The sequence below is a fragment of the Varanus komodoensis genome, unplaced genomic scaffold (genome assembly GCF_004798865.1).
Source record: "Varanus komodoensis strain SLA01 unplaced genomic scaffold, ASM479886v1 scaffold51, whole genome shotgun sequence".
NCBI classification, from domain to species: Eukaryota; Metazoa; Chordata; class Lepidosauria; order Squamata; family Varanidae; genus Varanus; species Varanus komodoensis.
Genome location: NW_025336100.1, coordinates 1,872,958 through 1,894,831, shown reverse-complemented (window position 1 = coordinate 1,894,831; position 21,874 = coordinate 1,872,958). Strand labels below are relative to the sequence as shown.

Sequence of the window (21,874 nt, the reverse complement as noted above, 5' to 3'; positions counted from 1 at the left end):
AAAGATATTTAGTGTGGTATAAGCTTGCATGGATTGGAGCACACTCCAGCAGATGGGTATGGGTGCATATAACAGAATGAACGTGAAAAGAAATTGTGTCTTCTTTAAGAGTCTGGTTTTGTTTATAGTAAACAATCTTACCTGGTACAGAACTGATCACTATTCTTTAATGATCACTGATCATTAAAAAGCACAAGGCAAATAAAATTTAAGTGACATTCTTCTTTCCAGATCAGCTAACTTCAGGAATTATACCTTTATCCAGCTGAATGAAGAATTCTCAAGAGGGAAAGGTCTAGATGTGGGAGCCCGATTCTGGAAAGGAAGCAATGTTGTCCTGTTTTTCTGTGATGTAGATATATATTTCACAGCAGAATTCCTCAACACATGTAGACTGAACACACAACCAGGTATTTAGACTTTAGTCTCTTTCATTGACAATCATGCAGAGTAAATCCAAGGCTCCAGCTACATGAGTGGCTATTAAGGTTAGTGTAATGTTAGCAAAGATTACCTGGGATGTTATGTACCCTCAGAAATAAAGCTGAGAACCAAAGGATATAACTTGAAACAACATAAGATAGCAATTCCCAAGCCACTTGTCTTTGGAAACCTACTGGCACCTCCTAATGACCAGGCAGCATGCTGAAAATGCTCTCATGTTAAGCATGGATGAAAAGAATCAATCTTTATATGGCAACAAGGAATTGTTCCCATGATGACATGCTTTTCCAGCATACATAAGAGGCAGAACCTGTCAAACGCAAGGGTACCACAGTGCCATCTGTAACATCAAGACTGGCAGTGGAAACCTGGCATCTGAGGTACCTCAGAGATTTCTGTAGACAAGAGTTCGAATCCCATATTATTATATCACTCACAGCCTGCAAATAACTTCCTTTTTGATTAATCAATACACCGTGAAGGAAGGGCAGACAATCAAGAACTCCCAGACAAGCTCAGTTGGGAGGAGGTACATAACAAAAATGCCCTTAGCTTTTAGCCCACAATAATGATTAAAGCCCCTCTGGGGAACCAGTCCTTCAGAAGAAGAAATTCTCTGTGTTGCAGAAGTGTTTGGGGACTTTGACAAGCATGCAAGACTGCTTGCATGTCTGGAAAGCAGTATTCCTGTCAGTCAAATGATGGGATTCAGGTAGAAACAGAACTTCACAGAGAAGGTCTCTGACTACTTGGCCAAATCTACATACAAGAGAAGGATGCATCACTAGATATTGGTCCTCCCCAGTTGCCAGCCTCCAAACTGAGCCATATACATCTAGACAAAATTGCTTGTGTCAGGAGCCCTAATCCTGTAGAATAGCTCAGGTTTTACATGCCAGAGATCCTAGGAGCAAACACTAATTTGATCTCCTGCTAGAAAAGACTAGGAAGTGTTGCAGCACAACATACAGAGCAATCCATATGTCTGCACATACATATACCCCAATGGATCCAGTGGGGCTTTCTCCTAGCTAGCATACAATATCTGCAGCAACAGAGCCAATCAGCCCCTGCCATCCCATCTAGCCACACCCTTGCTAGCTTATTGTCCCAGCAGACTATGTAAGTATACTTTTGTTCTTTTGTTTCAGATCTACTTTGCAAGTAGGATTGTCAATTCTTGACATAGACACATCTGGTAAGGGGGGATGAGAGTCCACAGTGGGCTTAGAATGAAAACTTAGGAGTGGAGCCCAAAGTTTTTTGACAGGTGCAAAGACAGAATGTTCTGTTATTTTGGGTGTGTCCAGGGTAATACCCAACATAAACTCTATTTATTTACATAGGATGTATAGTTTTTAAAAAATTATCCAAGGGAGAAAATAGTCCTTCCTGCACAAAGAACAAAGAAAATAAAAATGCCAGGCTCTCCAGACTGAAAGAACAAAATGAGAGGTAGCTTTTTATTAGTTTTTTGTAGCAACAAAGTCTTGTGGCAAACTGAAAACTAACAAAGGTATTATGGCATGGATTTCTGTTTGCATCAGATCTATGTAGTGTTATCCTGCATTATATACTTCACACTTAGCATCTTCCAGATGTTGTGGACTACAGTACCCAGCATTTCTGACTGTTCTCTTCCCTCTTCCCACCATCAGACAACTATTTGTACTGTAACTTGTATAACTGCTTAAAGCATTTGATGAAGTAGTCTCTATTCCACAAAGGCTTTACACCGTAATTAATGTATTAGTCTTTATGATGTCACAAACTTTTATTGTTTTTATTTTCTTGCTGTAGCCAGATGCCTCTGGCAAGCCCACAAGCAAAACATAATAGCAGTAGCTCTCTTCTTTTGTTGCTTATCAAGCAAATGATTTTTGGAGACTTATTCCATGAAAATTAATCGCCATTGAGAGAGTTAGAGCCCAGTTCAGTGCCCTAAATGCAGGTAAGCCTCCTCACTTGGAGACTCACAGACATTCTTTTAAAAAAAATATTTTTATTGTTTTCTTAAAAGAAATAGGATAAAGCAAAGAAAAAAAAGAATGCCAAGGGATCTTAAACAAATATAACATATGAATTTATAACCTAGCAAATTCTCACCCCCCACCAAATTTCTCTTTCTGTCAATCAGTACTTTGTTGAAGCTTACAAAAAGATATAGTTCTCTAAACCAATAAATTTTCCAATAACTTTGAGTCAATTTTAAATTGACAATATTTTTACAAACTTCATTTTGTTCAGTATTAGCTAAACTATATAGTAAATTTTCATTTAATGATCAGTCGTCTGTTTACATAATTATTTAATTTTGCCATCACTGTATACTAAGCCAACTTATTTTTCCAGTCTCAACCTGTTGGACATTCTGCTGTTTTTCATTTAGAAGCAATTGTAATTCTTGCTGCAGTTGTCATGTATTTAATTCTGACATACTCTTTGGCCTAATGTTCAAAAGCATATTCTTAGCATTCATAGGAAAATTAATTGTACACATTTTTTTGTATTTCCACATGTATCAACTTCCAAAAGCTTTTGATTTTATCACAAGTCCACCATGTGTGGTACAAAGTCCCATGTTCTATTTTGCATTTCCAGCATATTTTATTATAATTCTTGTCAATTTTTGTGCATCTTTCAGAGTAATGTGTCACCAAAACAATATCTTAAACCAATTTTCTCTTAGTGCTTGACTGGCTGTAAATTTAATATCCTTCTTCCATGAAGTATCCCACCAGTTGTTTCTTCTCTAAGGTTCTGTTTCAAAATTATTCTGCATTTTAGCTTGCTAAGTTTCAGGATCAAATTGGAGTACTTGCTTGTAAAATCATCCTAACATGTGGTTAGGAATCCTAACTGTCAGAAAGTTCTTCCTGGCATCCAAATGGAACTTTGCTTCCCTGAGCTTTGCTCCGTTGGAGCGTGTCCTGCCCTCATCTGCAGGGGAGAACCCACCTCAGTGTGACATCCCCTCACATACCTGTATGTCGCCAACATATCCCCTCTGAGTCTCTTCTTCTCCAGGCTGAAAACACCCAGTTTCCTCAGTCTCGCCTCTTACAGCTTTCCCTGAAATCCGGCCAGCATCCTTGTGGCCCTAGGCTGCACTGACTCTAACCTGGCTATATCCTTCCTGTAATGAGGGGCCCAGAACTGAACACAATACTCCAGTTGTGGGCACGCCAGAGTCATATAGAGTGGTAGTAATACCTCTCTTGACCTAGAAGTCATGCTTCTGGCTATGCAATTAAGGGTGGGGTACCCTCTGGACCACCGCGTCACATTGCTGACTCATGTTTAGCCTGCGGTCAACCAGCACCCCAAGATCCCTTTCACAAGTGCGGCACTCCATCCACTTATCCCCTAACCTGTACTTATGACACCCATTCCTATGCCCCAAGTGCAAGACCTTGCACTTATCCACATCAAACGCCATCCTGTTATCTCCTGCCCACTTCCATAGTCTGTCTAGATCATTCTGGATGCAGGGCACCTGCTCCTCAGTTGTGGCCACTGCCCCATTTTAGTGTCATCTGAGAATTTGATCAGCAGACTGTTCACCCCTTCTTCCATGTCATTTATGAAAAGATTAAACAGGATCGGCCCCAGGACAGAGCCTTGGGGGACCCTACTTGTCACTGGCCACCATCCTGAGGATTCCCCACTAATGGTTACCCTCTGCTTTTGGTCAGTCAACCATGCCCTGATCCACCGGGAAGTGCTTTGGTGTGTCCCAAAACTGTTTCTCAACCAGGATATCATGGGGCACTTTGTCAAAGGCCTTGCTAAAATCCAGGCCTTGCTAAACCACATCCACTGCATCCCCTCTGCCTAGCCACCTTGAAACCTTGTCGTAGAATTCCACAAGGTTCATCTGGCAGGACCTGTTTTTCTGGGAACAGTGTTGCACGGCTGCCAGCCTCCCTTCCCTATCTAGCATCACTAGATCTCTCGCTATTATGAGCCTTTCCATTGTTTTTCCTACAATGCATGTAAGGCTAATAGGGCTATAATTCCCCATGTCCCTTCTACTACCCTTTTTGAAAATTGGAACCACTAATGCCACACTCTAGTCCTCTGGAACTTCACCCATTCTCCATGAGGTCTCAAAAATGGAGGCCAGAGGGCATGAGAAAACCTCCACCAACTCTCGAAGTACTCTCGGGTGTAACCCATCAGGGCCCGGCGCCTTTGTAATGTGCAGTGCCCTAAGCTCCTTGACTTCTAGAGGGTGACTCTAATCTGTGCTCCTAAGTCCCCATCCATCTAATCTCCCATGTAGATCTCCCCTGTCTCCCCTGCTTTGGGGAGGACACAGAGGCAAAATAGTCATTTAGCATCCATGCCTGTTCCCTTACATCAGTGTCTGGATCCGCTCCCTCCTTATTAAGTGGTCTACCTGTCTCCCCTTCTTCTTGCTATTTACATCTTGATGGAAGCCCTTTTTGTAGCTCTTGGTGTTGTTTGCAAGTCTCAGCTCGTAATCAGTCTTAGCCTTGTGAAGAATGCTTCTACAATGGGCCTCCTCCTCTTGGTGTACCCCTTTGTCTATTTGTCCCATTGCCCATTTCCTATGGAGGCTCATCTTCTAATCCCTCTTACCACCTCCTTTCGCTTCCATGTAGGCACTTTCCTCTGCCTCCCCACCTTACTGACTAGAGGTATCATCAAAGCTTTTGCCTCCAAAACCTCCCTTTTTAATGCCATCCACTCCTCCTCAACCCCCTTGCCTTCCTGTAACCTATCCCAGGAGACTTTCCGCAGTCTGGTCTTCAGTTGACCAAAGTCCCACCTTCTAGTATTTGACCTGCTGCACTTCCCCATTCCCCTGATCTCAAAGTAAAGGATGGAGTGATCACTCACATCCAGAGCTCCCCCAATCTGCACCCCATCTATCAACTCCTCCCTGTTGGTCAAAACCAAGTCAAGGATATTTCCCCTCCTCGTCATCTCCCAAACCCTCTGTGTGAAAAACCCTCCCTCTATATCATCTAGGAAGCAGCATGACCTGGCTGTCACCACTGAGTGAGTCTCCCAACTAATGTCCAGGAGTTGAAATCTCCCATAATTACTGTGTCCCTCCCCCGAGATATCCTTTGAATCTGATCTGTCAAGGCATCATCCAGGGTCTCAAGTTGACCTGGAGAGCGATAACATACCCCCACTGTCAGGTCTCTTTCCCTGTCAAAACCCCTTAGTTTCACCCAGACCACCTCTACAAGATTCCCATCTGCACCACATTCCATCTCATTGCATCCTATTTCTTTCCTAACATATAAAGCTATACCCCTGCCCCTCTTTCCCTTCCTGTCCTTTCTAAACAGGTGATACCCCTCTATGTTTACATTCCAGTCTTGCCTTTCTTTCTACCAAGTTTCCATGATCCCCACCAGGCCATACCCTCCTATTCCCAGGAGAGCTTTAAGCTCTTCCTGCTTATTACGCATGCTCCTAGCATTGGTGTACATGCACCACAACTCCTTCCCATGGCTTCCTTTCCTTGGGATCCCTAGTCTCCTCCTTCCTCCCATCTTCCCTGATACCTCCCCTACCCCTTTGTAGGAGAGCTATCAGCCCCTGCAGTACCTCTAACACCCTGGTTTCAGACAAAGCTTGATAGAGCATTTCCAATGGATCTTTTCCCCATCCTTGTGAGGTGCAACTTGTCCCTTGCCAGAAGTTCTTTGGCAAGAAACCAGGTGCCGTGGTCAAGGAACCAGAAGCATTCCTTCTGGCACCACACCCTAAGCCAGTTGTTCACCTCGGCAACCCTCCTTTTCCTGGCTGCCCCAAATCCCTGGACTGGTAAGGCCACTTGGGCCATTAGGTCCCTGAGTCACTTTCCCAAAGCCACAAAATCCCTGGTGATCCTGCCCACTCCTTGCCTGGCTATGTCATTTGTGCCAACATGAATCACCAGAAGTGGCTGGTGTCCCCCAGAGGGAACAAGATGCTTCACTCTATCCTTCACATGCTGGATGTGTGCGCCCAGCAGGCAACAGACCTCTCTCGCCTCAAAGTCAGGGTGGCGCACTGCCACCTCAGTGCCCCTCGATCCCCGACGGCGATCGCCCGCCATTGTCTCTTCCTGGTGGTGGTACCAGGACCTCCCTCTCCTCTCCTGCAGTGGCCCCCTGACTGCATGTGGTTCCAGGCTGGGGGTCCTGTCAGTCCCCCAAGTCCTCATCAGTCCCAGCCTCCCCAAGCAGAGAGAACCTGTTTCCCAGCTCCAGATCAGCGCCAGGTTTGCAGCCAAAACATGTCACTTTACATATATCATATAACAGATTTAATTGTGGATGAGGGGGCCGTGCATTATGGAAATTTGGACGGGAGAAGTGGGGATGTCTCTCTTACTCAGCTGTGCCAGCCTGGGTACCTGATCCAGCACCAGCCACAGCCTGAGGGGAGAGGGCGTCGCCCTGGTTCATCAGACCTCAATTTCCTTTGTGGGGCTTCCTGTCCCCTCGAGACTGGGCCTGGAGTGTTTGTACCTGGCATTAGGTGATCGATACAGATGGTGTACCGTGCACCCTTCTGTCCATCAGACTTCCTTCCTAAGCTGACAGAGATCGTCTTGGACCTGGTGTTGAGGACCCCCAGGATGTTGGTCCTGGGGGACTTCAATCTCCATACCGAGACTGTTCTGACCAGGGCAGCTCCGGACTTCATAGCCTCCATAACAGCCATGGGACTGTCTCAACATGTCGCTGGTCCAACCCATGAACAAAGTCACACTCTGGACCTGGTTTTCTCGATGGATCAGGAAGATGGTGATCTGGAAGTGAGAAACTTGCATTTAACTCCTTTGTCATGGTCAGATCACTTCCTCATGAGGTTTGAGCTCAGGGCTAACCTCTCCCTCTGTAAGGGTGCAGACCCCATTAAGATGGTCCATCCCAGGAACCATATGGATCCTAATGAATTCCTGAGGGCTCTGGGGGATTTACCAGTTGATAAAACTGACACGCCTGTTGATGCTCTGGTCGATTTGTAGAATGGGGAAATGACCAGGGCAATCGACACAATCACTCCTAAGTGTCCTCTCCCACCAGGCAGAGCCCACTCATCACCATGGTATACACCTGAGTTATGGGGGATGAAGCAGGCTGGGAAATGGTTAGAGCACAGGTGGAGGAAATCACAGAATGAATCTGATTGAACATGCTTACTTGCTCATTATCAAGCCTACGCTGTGACAGTAAGGGCAGCAAAGAAGCAATTCTTCTCCGCTCACAGTGCCTCCTCACAGTGCCATCCAGCAGAGCTTTTTTGAGTGGTGGACGGCCTAATACACCCTGACCCTAAAAAAGATCAAGTGACACCATCAATAGCCTACTATGACGACTTTGCCCAGCACTTCAAGGAGAAATTCTCTCAGATTCATCATGAGCTGGATTCCACATTTGATAGAGTTCCATTACAGGAAGTGTCCAAAGCCCCGTTTGGTCCATCATCGTTGGATGAATTTCAGTTTTTGCATCCTGATGATGTGGACAAGGATTGGTACACTCTACCACCTACTTACTCAATCCTTGCCCTTCATGGCTACTTACCAAAGCCAAACACGGGATTGCTACCTGGGTCCAGGAGGTTATTAATACCTCACTGAGGGAGGGCTGGGTTCCTGCCCCTTTGAAGAAGGCAGTGATTAGACCCATCCTAAAGAAGGAGTCTCTGGACCCAGAGGTGGCTGTCAATTATAGACTGATGGCCAACATCCCGTTCTTGGGCAAGGTGTTGGAGCAGGTGGTGGTGGGACAACTCCAGGCACTCTTGGATGAAATTTATTATCTAGACCCATTTCAATCTGGTTACAGTACTGAATCTGCCTTGGTCATCCTGTATGATGACCTGTGCAGGGAGAGGGACAGGGGGAGTGCCTCCCTGTTGGTTCTCCTGAACCTGTCAGCGGCTTTTGATACTATCAACCATGGTTTCCTTCTGGACAGGCTGGCCACATTAGGAGAAAGAGGCTCTGCTTGGCAGTGGTTCCGTTCCTACCTGGCTTGCCAATTCCAGAAGGTGGTGCTGGGGGACTATGGCTCTGCGCCATGGCAGCTCTGTCATGGAGTACCTAATGGAGTACCTATTTTGTCCCCCATGCTATTCAACATCTACATGAAACTGCTAGGAGAGGTCATCAGGAAGTCTGGACTGCTAAGTCACCAGTATGCTGATGGCACCCAGCTTTACCTCTCTTCTACAACCATTCCAGATAAGGCAATGGCTGTCCTGAACCTGAACTGACAGGGGGAAATGGGCTGGATGAGGGCCAACAAACTGAAACTCAATCCAAATAAGATGGAGGTCCTTTTGGTAGGTGGTTCTGATTTTCAGGTAAGTGATTCTGGCCCTGTCCTGGACGGGATTGCACTCCCTGTAAAGGACAGCGTCCGCAGCTTGGGAGTGCTGCTCAACCCAGAGCTGTCCCTGGAGGCCCAGGTGGTGGCGGTGGCATTTTCCTTCAGCTTTGGCTGTTCCATCAGCTGCGTCCTTACCTGGATGAGCACTGCCTACCAACGGTGACACATGCTCTGGTAACCTCCTGGTTTGACTATTTTAGCATGCTCTAAGTGAGGCTGCCCTTGAAGATGATCCGGATACTTCAGTTGTTTCAAAATAGAGCTGCCAGATTGCTGTCGGGGACTGGTCGCTATTCTCATATAACACCGGTCCTCTTTCAGCTTCACTGGCTCCCCATTGAAGTCTGGGCCCAATTAAGGTGCTGGTATTGACCTATAAAGCTTGGGACCAGGATAGCTGAAGGAACTTCTTTTTCCCTATATGCCCTCCCACCCCTTAAGATCTGCAGCAGAGGCCCTGCTCCGGGAACCCTGTTTGAAGGAGGTTAGGAGAGTGAACACCCGGAGGAGGGCTTTCTCTGCAGTGGCGCCCCAGCTGTGGAAAGCGGTCTCCAGAGAGTTTCACCTGGAACTGATGTTATATGCTTTTCAGCACCAGGTCAAGACCTTTTTATTTACCTAATATTTTAAAGTTTAAATATTTTAATAATGATTTTATTGATATCCTCAGGCGTATGTTATTTTGTTGTTGATTGATGTATTTATTAGGTGTTTTATACTGTAAGCCATCCAGAGACAAACCATAATGGATGGGATAAAAATATCCAGATAGATAGATAGATAGATAGATAGATAGATAGATAGATAGATAGATAGATCGATCAGGTAGGCAGGCAGGCAGGCAGAAATTAAATGGAGGTTTGCAGACCCATTTGCCCAACATAGAAGACCTAGGAATGGGTAAGTGGTGTGGGTCTCTACTGATAGGCCCTTAGCATACCAGGTGCTAACACTAGACCTGCTGCAGTTGTAGGTATTTTAGGAAATGTATACTACCCATTCTAATACACATTCAGCTGCGTCCCTACCTGGAGAATGACTGCCTGGCAACAGCGACACACGCGTTGGTAACTTCCCGACTAGACTTCTGCAACGCGCTCTATGTGGGGCTGCCCTTGAAGACGGTCCGGATACTTCAGTTGGTGCAAAATAGAGCTGCCAGGCTGCTGACGGGGACTGGGCATTATGTTCACATGACTCCAGTCCTCCATCAGCTTCACTGGCTCCCCATTGAAGTCCAGGCCCAATTCAAGGTGTTGGTTATTACCTATCATCAGCAGGAGAGGCCCTTCTCCAGGAACCCCCCGTGAAGGATATTAGGAGGGTAAGTAAGATATTAGGAGGGTAAGGAGGAGGGCTTTCTCTGTGGTGGCATCCAATCTATGGAATGCGCTCCCCAGAGAAGTTCGCCTGGCGCCATCGTTATTTGTTTTTCAGTACCAGGACAAGACCTTTTTATTTAAACGACATTTTAATTGTTAGCTTTATTTTTATATATTCGGCCAGGATGTCTCCAATTATATTGTTTTTATATGTTTAATATGTATTTAGTTATTGTTGTGAGCCGCCCCGAGGCTTCAGCGAATGGGACGGCATAGAAGCTTACTAAATAAATAAATAATATATTAAAATTATTCCCCACAAAATTCCCCTTCTATTTCTGTAACATCTATTCAGACTCACTACTCAGCTACATTCAAGAGTAGAAAAATCCATGAGCACTTATGAAATAACTACATTGTTGAACTCACTCTTGTTTCTAGGGAAAAAAGTATTTTATCCAGTACTTTTCAGCCAGTATAACCCAAACCTAATTTATGGACATCATGATTTTGTCCCACCCCTAGAACAACAACTGGTAAGTAAACAGCTTTATATAATGTTTTAAAACTGAATATATAAAACACATATATCAAGCCAGTGTGCTGCCCTCCAGATACAGACTGGAGATGTTGGGAATTAGAATACAACATACCTGGTGGGCATCAGCTGTGGGAAGGCTATATTAGAACATGAAAAATAATCCTTAGGACTAAGAAGAGAGCAGCAAAGATTTGATGGAGGTTTTAACTGCTGCTAGAAGCATGAGTTGGAATTAATTAATTAATTAAAAATAAATTGTCCTTTTACGCACATGCAGAGATAAATGTATTGTTGTTTCTTCCAGGTCATAAAAAAGGAAACAGGTTTTTGGAGAGACTTTGGATTTGGAATGACTTGCCAGTACCGCTCTGATTATATCAATATTGGTAAGAAATTATGATTGTGTTTGCATTTGGCCTCTCCGAAGATTAATACCAGTTTATCAGATTTCTGGAGGATATCAAAAATATGTGCTTTATCTACTCTTGCATCTCCAACATATATCAGTATATATGCAACTACATACTTCAGGGGTTCAATACCATCTAAAACAAGTAAAACATATAATTGTGTTTTAAATGTAGGGACCAGTGGCTTTGCTGAAATCTCATGATGTAAATTATTCCATTTTGTACCCATATTCTCAATTTTGTTGATATCTGCTTCTTCGCATAACTGAATATTACCCATAAATGATCTATCCTGATCCTTGTTTGGTATACAATATTGCAGTCATTGTCCTCACATTATTGAATTGGACTTTAATTTTGATCAATCTTCTTTTTTTTAACAGTTCTAATCATATCTCCTAATGAAATGAAGCAGGAATGGAGTACTTGTGCCTTTTCTGTCAGCTTTTATCAATTTGCCATCCACATTGAGTTGTTGAACCCCAATTTCTTTCTGCTGTCTTTTTCTTTGGGCATATCCGAAGAAGGCTTTTTTGTTGCTTTTAGCATCCCTCACTAGCCTCAGTTCATTCCCAGCTTTAGCCTTCGTGAAACCATCCTTGTAATTCCGTGCTACCTGCTACCTTTATCAGGAAGGTTGTAGTGCTTCTTGGGAGAAGACTTCTGCCTTTTCTTTGACATCTGTTATCATTGTCCCATCCATGGTGAGTAGCTGAATGCCCTTCTCTTTTGCCTGTCTTTTGCTTTGGATGAATTTGAAAAAGGCTTTTTTCTTGTTTTTAGCTCCTCTCACTAGCCTTGGTTCCTTCATCACCTTAGCCTTCCTGATACCATCCCAGCAAGTTCCATGATACTTGCATGTGTTCTTCCTTTCTAGTGTGCCCTTTATTCCACTTCCTGTATAAGGCCTTTTTTGTTTTCAGATCAACCCTAAGCTTTTTGTGAAGCCACACGGGCATCTTCTGTTGTCTTTTACCCCTTTTCCTTGTTGGAATTGTTTGTAATTGTGCCTTCAGAATTCCTTTACTTAAAAATTCCCACTCATTTTGGACTCCTTTTCTCATAAGAGCCACTTGCCATGGGACATGACTTGTCAGTATTCGGAGTTTATTAGAATTCATGTATGGCAATCACTGCCTTGTCATGGCGAAGGGGCTTGCATAGCTCAATGAAGCTATGAGCTATGCCTTGTAGGGTACCCAAGACAGACAGGTCATAGCAGAGAGCTCTAACAAAAGCTGATCCACTGGAGAAGGAAATGGCAACTCACTCCAGTATCTTTGCCATGAAAACCCCATGGACAGTACCAAAAGGCAGAAAGATATGATGCCAGAAGATGAGCCCCTCAGGTTGGAAGGTGTCCAATATGCTACTGGGGAAGAGCAGAGGGCTAGTACTAGTAGTACCACAAAGAATGAAGCAACTGGATCAAAGCCAAAAGGACACGCAGTTGCCAATGTATCTGGTGGTGAAAGGAAAGTTCGATGCTGCAAAGATCTGTACTCCATAGAAACCTGGAATGTAAGATCTATGAATCCAGGAAAGCTGGACGTGGTCAAACAAGAGATGACAAGACTGAACAATCGACATTTTAGGAATCAGTGAACTAAAATGGACAGGAATGGGTGAATTTAATTCAGATGACCATCAGGTATACTATTGTGGGCAAGAATCGCTCAGAAGAAATGGAGTAGTCTTCATAGTTAATAAAAGAGTAGGAAAAGCAGTACTGGGATACAGTCTCCAAAATGACAGAATGATCTCAGTTTGAATCCAAGGCAAAACATTCAACATCACAGTAGTCCAAGTCTATGCCCCAACCACTGGTGCTGAAGAGGCTGAAGTTGACCAGTTCTATGAAGGCCGTCAACACCTTCTAGAAATAACAGCAAAAAATGATGTCCTTATCATCATGGGGGACTGGAATGCTAAAATGGGAAGGCAAGGATAACCGGAACAACAGGCAAGTTTGGCCTTGGAGTAAAAAATGAAGCAGGGCACAGGCTGGTAGAATTTTATCAAGAAAATACAATGGTCATAGCAAACACTCTTTTCCAACAACCTAAGAGACGACTCTACACATGGACATCACCAGACGGTCAAGACAGAAATCAGATTGACTATGTGCTCTGCAGCCAAAGATGGAGAAGCTCTATACAGTCAGTTATAACAAGACCAGGAGCTGACTGTGGCTCAGATCATGAGCTTCTTGTTGCAAAATTCAGACTTAAATTGAAGAAAGTAGGGGAAAGCACTAGGCCACTCAGATATGACCTAAATCATATTCCTGATGAATATACAGTAGAGGTGACAAATAGATTTAAGGAATTAGATCTGATAGACAGAGAGTCTGAAGAACTATGGACAGAGGTTTGCAACATTGTAAAAGAGGTAGCAACTAAAACCATCCCAAAGAAAAAGAAATGCAAGAAAGCAAAATGGCTGTCTGAGGAAGCTTTACAAATAGCTGAGGAAAGAAGGGAAGTGGAAGGCAAGGGAGATAAAGAAAGATACACCCAACTGAATATAGAATTCCAGAGAATAGATAAAAGAGATACGAAGGCCTTTTTAAATGAACAGCACAATGAAATAGAGGAAAGCAATAAAATGTGAAAAACTAGAGATCTCTTCAAGAAAATTGGAGATATGAAGGGAACGTTTCATGCAACGATGGGCATGTTGAAGGATCAAAATGGCAGGGACCTAACAGAGGCAGAAGAGATTAAGAAGAGGTGGCAAGATTACACAGAGGAACTATACAAGAAAGAGCTTAATGTGCCTGATACCACAATGGGGTGGTCACTGACCTTGAGCCAGACATCCTGGAATGTGAAGTCAAATGGGCCTTAGGAAGTCTCAGCAACAACACGGCTAGTACAGCAGGCAGTATTCCAGCTGAGCTATTCAAAATCCCAATAGACAATGCAGTCAAAGTGTTGCACACAATATGCAGCAAATTTGGAAAACCCAACAGTGGCCACAGGATTGGAAAAGGTCAGTTTACATTCCAATTCCAAAGAAGGGCAATGCCAAAGAATGTTCTAACTACTGCACCATTGAACTCATTTCACATTCTAGCAAAGTGATGCTCAAAATCCTACAAGCTAGGCTCCAGCAGTATGTGGACAGAGAACTACCAGAAGTACAGGCAGGATTTCGAAGAGGGAGAGGAACTAGAGATCAAATTGCCTACATACGCTGGATCATGGAGAAAGCTAGGGAGTTCCAGAAAAACATCTCTTTCTGCTTCATTGACTATGCTAAAGCCTTTGATTGTGTGGATCACAACAAATTGTGGCAAGTTCTTAAAGAAATGGGAGTACCAGACCATCTTATTTGTCTCTTGAGAAACCTATATGCGGGCCAACAGTGAGAACTGGGCATGGAACCACTGATTGGTTCAAAATTGAGAAAGGAGTTTGGCAAGGCTGTATACTGTCGTCCTGCCTATTTAACTTATATACAGAGCACATCATGGGAAAAGTGGGGCTAGATGAATCACAAGTTGGAATTAAGATTGCTGGGAGAAACATCAACAACCTCAGATATGCAGATGATACCACTCTAATGGCAGAAAGTGAAGAGGAACTAAAGAGCCTCTTGATGCAGGTGAAGGAGGAGAGTGCAAAAGTTGGTTTCAAACTCAACATTAAGAAAACTGAGATCATGGCATCTGGTCCTATCACTTCCTGGCAAATAGATGTGGAAGGAATGGGGGTAGTGACAGATTTTATTTTTCTGGGCTCCAAGATCACCGCAGATGGAGACTGCAGCCAAGAAATTAAAAGACGCTCGCTCCTGCGGAGGAAAGCTATGGCAAATCTAGACAGAATACTAAAAAGCAGAGACATCACCCTGCCAACAAAAGTGTGTATAGTTAAGGCTATGGTTTTCCCAGTTTCAATGTATGGTTGTGAAAGCTGGACCATAAGGAAGGCTGAGCGCCAAAGAATTGAGGCCTTTGAGTTGTGGTGCTGGAGGAAACTCCTGCTAGTCCCTTGGACTGCAAGGCGATCAAACCAGTCAGTCTTAGAGGAGATCAACCCTGACTGCTCTTTAGAAGGCCAGATCCTGAAGATGAAACTCAAATATTTTGGCCACCTAATGAGAAGGAAGGACTCCCTGGAGAAGAGCCTAATGCTGGGAACAATTGACGGCAAAAGAAGGGGACGGCAGAGAATGAAGTGGCTAGATGGAGTCACTGAAGCAGTCGGTGTGAGCTGAAGTGTACTCCAGGGGATGGTGGAGGACAAGAAGGCCTGGAGGAATGTTGTCCATAGGATCATGATGGGTCAGACGTGACTTTGCAACTAACAACAACAATGGTCACTTCCTCCAGAGTTCCCATAGCTGCCACTTTGTCCACTAGGTCTTCCCTGTTGGTTAGTATCAGGTCAAACATAGCCATTCCTCCGGTTCCTTCTACATTCTGCTGTTCCTTCCACTATCAGCAACTCATGCTAGGAATCTCTGTGAAGGGCCATGTTTGGCAGAGTTTGGCACTCAACAGATATCAGGGAAATTGAAGTCCCTATAACAACATCATGCCTCCTTCAAACACTGACAATTTGCTTTATGAAAGTTTCATCCTCATCTTCTCCTTGACCAGGTAGTCAGTAACAGACTCCAACCACTGTGTTCTTTTTATTCCTTGCTTCTTTTATATTAATCCAAAAGCTCTCATTGGTGCTACTATGCTCATCCTCCTGTATTTCTGTGCAGAGATATGTGTCTTTAACATATAATGCAACTCTGCCTCTCTTTCTGTTCCTTCTGCTCTTCTTGAGCAAGTTATATCCCTCTGTTGTTGAATTCCAGTCATGAAAGCCACCCCTTCAAATTTCAGTTAAACTTATGAGATCGTATTCAACCTCCTGTATTAAAAGTTCAAGATCATGCTGTTTGTTTTCCTTACTCCAGGCATTAGTTTATAGACATTGAAGATCATGTGCTTTAGGTGCTAGCATTCTTCCTGCATTTTTTGAAAAAGTACCTTCATATTGGGAGGGGTAGACATTTCAAGTGTCACTTATAAAGTAACATATTTCAATAGGATATTTTTGTCCTAAACTGCATTATTACCAGCTAATATATGCTTAGCTACCTTACCTGCTGTATTTCCAGTTGCAATTAAACAGATCCGTCATCAGTAAGAAATAAATTGCTACCTTTGGTAGACTTTGGATTTTTGGACATGAATTTAGAATGATGAATGACTATCTGTTATGTTGTTGTTCTTCCTATTAGGAAGAGCCTATCACATCCTTGTGGAAAGAATTTCTATATTTCTCCTGAGGCCAAGGCGGCCAGGAGCAAGAAGGGAAAAAAAGATGAACCTGGGAACTACAGGCCAGTCAGTCTGATGACAATCCCTGGAAAAATTCTAGAGCAAATTATAAAACAAACAGTCTGCAGAGACCTTGAAGACAATGTAGTAATGCTTTTGGGCATCTATGTTTGAAAAAGCTGCAGAAATGCTAGAAAGGGTGCAGAGGAAGGCAACAAGGATGATTCAGGGACTGGAAGGAAAGCCCTGTGAGGATAGATTAAGAGAACTAGTCATGTTCACCCTCACGAAGAGAGGACTAAGGGGTAATATGATAGCATTCTATAAGCACCTTAAAGTATGTCACTAAGATGAAGGACAAGTTCTCTTCTCATTCAAGCCAGAGTACAGGACACAGAATAACAGAGTTAAGTTAAACGTTAAAAGAAACTAGATTTAGACACCAGGAAGAATTTCCAGACTGTCAGAACAGTTTGACAATGGAACCTATTACACAGGGAATCATGTAATAGGTTCTCCCTTGCTGGAGACATTCAAAAAACATCTGGACAACTGATTGGGATGGTGGGTCTCAGTGTTCTTCACTGAGCAGGGAGCTGGACTGATGGCCTTCTGGCCCCTTCCAACTCTACTCTTTTATTTTTCTGGCCTAGATATTTATCCAGGCTAGAGAATGGCTGGAGGCACGGTGCTTAAAAGCTTGACTCCTTGCTAACAGCTATCGAGAAAACCCAGATATTTTTCCTTTGGGTTCGGTTCCCATGAGCTGACATCTCTGCCATTAACACAACTGATTTCTCACAACAGCCCTGCAAAAATCTTGCACCCTCTCTCTTTCTTATACATATACTTTCTTTTCTTTTTTAGGAGGATTTGATATTGACATCAAAGGATGGGGAGGAGAGGATGTGCATCTGTACCGTAAATACCTTCACAGCAACCTCATTGTGGTGAGGACACCTGTCCGAGGCCTTTTCCATCTCTGGCATGAAAAGCATTGCTTAGATGAGCTGTCCCCAGAGCAGTACAAGATGTGTATTCAGTCCAAAGCTATGAACGAAGCTTCTCATGGCCAACTAGGAATGCTTGTCTTCCAAAAGGAGATTGAGGCTCATCACTACAAACAGAAAGCAAACAAGAAAAAGACTTGAAGCAACAAAGTATCTTACTCAAAGATAAAAATAAGTCAAACTTAGAAAGGCGTTCTAAAAACAAATTCTAGGAAGGTGAAATATCCCTAAAAATTCTAGTCTTTGCTATTAGTTGCAGCACACTCAAAACCACCATTTTCTTTAAATTTCTGGTCTAATATACCTCAGTGTTGGTTGAGCTGTTAAGCAGCCATGTCTTCTTGCCAATTGTTTGACATTTGAAATACAACAAGATGGTTTTACAACTTGTATAAAATCATAAAGTTGGAAGAGATCTTGGAAAATGCCTAAGACAATCCCTCCTCAATTTATGCTGTGAGATAGATGGTGGTCATGCAGCCTCTGTTTAAATATCTCCTGTGAAGAAGAACCCACCACCACTCATGGCTGTCCATTCTACTACCAAACAGCCCTCACTGGCTGTTCACCAGAAATATGCTGCCCTGCAATTTCCACCTCTTGGTTGCACCTCTTTTTCACTGGAGCAACAGTGAAAAAGTCTGCTGTTTCTGCATGACAGCTTTTGAGATATTTGTACTCCAGTATCATGACATCCCTTGATCTTCTCTTCCTCTGGCTAAATATACCCAGCTCCTAACTATTCCTCTCAGTCCTTGGTTTTCAGACCCCCTACCACTCCAGCCACTTTTCTCTGGGTACACTCCAGTTTGCCAGTGTCCTTCTTTAAAATCAACTGGACATAAGATACCTAAGACAAAATGGAGTGGAAATTATTCCTGATCATGAATTTTGAATAACATATAATGGGACTGTAAAAAGCTTTACATTTTATCAGCTAGGTAGCCAGGTACTCAAAATACGCATGACTAAAGTTTTATAGGAATACTTTTAAGTGTAGAGCCCAGAGTGGCTATTCAACTTTTATTATTAATGCTGATGACCCTGAGCTAGCTCTATCTATGCTGTGTTTTAGCTGTGAACAGGCATGCACACCCATATTTGTGTCACACTCATTCAATTCAAAGATATTTAATTAGAACCATAATGCATGTGACCCCTATCAGCTGCGCATAACCGATCCCTTGCTAGATTGATGCATTTCTCTTCAGGCTTCTCAAATAAGTGAAATGGCATTTATGTTCTGTAAGCCATGTACCAGATACCTCTGGTAAGGTTTCAAAATTGTACAGAACTTAAATGAAATCACATGTGCAAATTTAAGATACATAGAATAGGGGACAATCAGGGTTTACCTTATAAAGAGATGTATCTGAAGAAGACAGTTTCTAATTTCTCAATAAGGAATGAAAACAAATGTATTTCTATATGAAGCCCAACACACTATCTGTTATAATCATTCAACCCAATTTTGTCTGAGCTTCACTTATTCTCAGGTGCATGAAATGCCATTCGTGTTTTTCCTCAGCAACATATGCTGAAAAGAAGCACAATGTCACATTTTACAAATGGATTTTTCACTTATCAAATAGATTTGCAAGTAAATGTGTGCTTTTGATCTGCCACCTATCCTGCAAAGTAACTGGAATTAACTGCATGCTGTTAAAGAGAGATGAATTTAGCAGAAACAGAAGATTCCTCACATGAAGATCTGGAAGTGGCCAAAGACTTTTCATTCTAATAAAGGAAAGCTGAATTCACTGGAAAATCATTAAATGGAAGGATAACCTGTTAAGTTGTTCAGAGCAGAAATATTTAATGTGCAAACCAAATACAGCCTCTTTTTCACTGCACAGGGATTCACATAGTTATTTCCCTTTCCAGTGCTTAATCATTGTTTTCTGTAGTGCTTAAAGATGGAACTTCACTTTACTATGCAAACACAGGATGCCCAACTTCAGGTTTTCCCTGTAAGGCAAAGGCAGGGATAGTGGAGAAATTTACAGGGGAGAAATTATGGGCAGCAGGAGAGTGTTTAACCTCTCATGTTCCCATCAGTTCTTCTCTGCAATCCTCATTAATACTGCATGAACCCCAATGGATTCCAAAACTGAAAGTAAACCTAGTTGAGAAAAAAGTGGTAGTGCTTTGTATGTGTATGGGGGGGGGGGCATTTGTTGGGAGAAGTTAAACAATTTGCCCACCAACTGTCCCCTACAAATGTTGAGTCTGCTCCCTTCCTTGTTACCTTGACAGATTTGCAAGGATAACATGTAGCTCCGCTGGCAAGTTGACAGACTGTAGTGACTCTGTCAACAGTGTCTGATATGTTGCATTTTAACCCTAAAGTGGTGATTTCATATTCAGAAATGTAAAAGTAACATTCATGGTGAATTGATGTTACATCACAGAAAAACAAGGGGAAATATACAATGGCACTGACTCTCTTTTGCCATTTGGTAGAATAACCAAAGATGTCAATAGTCTTACTCAGCATAAGCAAAACAGTTTTTGCACACTATGGAAATTTAGCAACTGTATGCTGAATGGTTGCCCAAGTATTTTGAACAGACTGCATAAGGTCTGCGTGGCAGTAGCAATGGGACCAGGGCACCAGTGCAAGGCGGAGTCCTGCAGGAGGTTCAGGGAGCCAGAAGCAAGAGGCACATTGGTATAACATCTAGAGTCAAGCCAAGAAGACAAGATTCCAGAAACAGAGTCCAAGATTTCATAGTTCAAAAGCAGAGTCCTTGGGTCAAGTTCCAGATAATATGTTCTGAAGCAGGCAAGGTCAGGGAGGAGTTGTGTTGTGCCAAAGAACAACACTGTAGGGAAGCTTTTTATGCTGGTGTCCTGGCCCTCCAACTTACTGCATAATGGCTCTTCAGCTGTTTCCTACTAGTGCCCACAAAGGTGTTCCTGACTCTGCAGGCACTTGCATTATCACTCAGGACCTGATCCTGAGCGTGTGATCTGATGCCAGCATTTGTTAGTTGGGAAAGAGTACAGTAAAAGTACACAGTAAAAGACCATTTTGCAGTTGCTCAAACTAAGTTCAAGCTAGAAGATAATCTGGAATCCAACAGTAGTCTACTTGGTAATTCCAGAAATTCCTGCAAATAATACTAAACCTTAATGGTTCATAGGAAAGACTTGTATACTCAGTATCACAAAACACAGAATAGTTGTGTGCTATCAAAACATGAGCTGTTCTTTAAAACCAGGACTCATCCTGCATCCTATGTACTCCTGGTCTTGTGCGTAAGGGAAGACAAATGCTAATTCCTATCTGCCACTGTGCTTGAATGGTTAGGAAAATATACTGTGATGATTTGAGTCCCAGGAGCAGGACTTCTGCCTCTAAGATAGCTGTTTTTTGCCAGGCGAATGGAGTAATTTTCTTCTCCTCCCTGATAGGGTTTGAATTTGCTTCTCCTTTCTATCCCCATGGCCAGGTAGGTGAGTTTCTGAGGTTATTCCTGTTGGTGTGTGGCTTTGACTCTCCCTTTTGGGTGGTTCCTTCTTTTGGCTGCTTGGGAAAAATGTATTTCTCTTGCTCAGTTATTTTTAAATCCATAAACCAGCAGGACTGTGTCCCCCTCTCCCGTAACCTGTCAAGGGCATGATATTGATCCTGTGTTGTGTGCCTCTCTGTCCATCCCATTGTCTGTTATGATCAAAAATGGTGTTTGTGAGCAGTGTGCAGTATAAGAGGAATGGAACTCCTACATGCAGGAAGACCCGGGGACTTGGATCATTGTTGATCAAGTTGGCTTTACATGCTGTGCTTGGGGTGATACAGGTTGGTGTGCTGGGAGTGTGTGCCACTGACTCTTTGTATGTGTGGTTGGTTATATGGGCACTGCAACCCTAGCAATGGACTCTGGTGATGTTTCCATAGATAGCAGGGATGTAGTGTTTGCTCTTTGGGAATTTTGTAATCACTGACTTAGTTTTCATGATACAAGAAGACATGGTGGGTATTGTGTTATGCAAACCTGAACTGTTTTGCAAAGAATGGGTTGTTGGAGAAACTGTGGCTGATAAACAGTTGCCTATTGCTGGGATCACTGTACTCAAATGGGTTGTTGTAGCATTTGAAGCTGGGCAACCAACCCCACTGTAGGTACTGGGATACTAACGAGCTTCTTGATAAGGGTGGCAAAAGCCCCTTGCTGCATTGCCAAACTCATACAGGCCACTAACAAGCACTTTAGGAAGCATGGCACTGGCTCCATGACCCCCGTTATGACTGCAAGCCTTTTTATGCTCAATATACCCTTTTTCAATTTACTCCCCCTGCCCTACCACCCCCCCAGATCACAAAAAGCAATTTGTCAGCTAGCATCAGTTCCTTCCAAGTGCCTAAGCAGCATATTGGAGCGGGTCTTCATAGTGTCCAAGTAGCATATTTAGCAGGTCTGAAATGGCCTCCTTCACCTGGGCAATGTCTAGGGGGTGTTAATGTACAACAGGCACCCCATAGGGGAA

The 21,874-nt window shown here is 43.2% G+C and overlaps 1 protein-coding gene across 3 annotated transcripts in view; it reads left to right on the top strand.

Moving 5' to 3' along the window:
* The window catches only part of CSGALNACT1 (chondroitin sulfate N-acetylgalactosaminyltransferase 1), a 67,616-nt gene extending 48,380 nt beyond the window's left edge, over positions 1–19,236 (top strand). For 2 of the 3 annotated variants that reach the window (XM_044447379.1, XM_044447380.1), the window contains exons 5-8: positions 232–410; positions 10,577–10,671; positions 10,981–11,062; positions 17,241–19,236. In XM_044447379.1, the coding sequence (XP_044303314.1) occupies positions 232–410; positions 10,577–10,671; positions 10,981–11,062; positions 17,241–17,524 (640 nt within the window). In that variant the 3' untranslated portion in view covers positions 17,525–19,236. The remainder of the gene's footprint in view (positions 1–231; positions 411–10,576; positions 10,672–10,980; positions 11,063–17,240) is intronic. The other variant, XM_044447382.1, reaches the window with a different exon arrangement.
* The last annotated feature ends 2,638 nt before the right edge of the window (positions 19,237–21,874 follow it).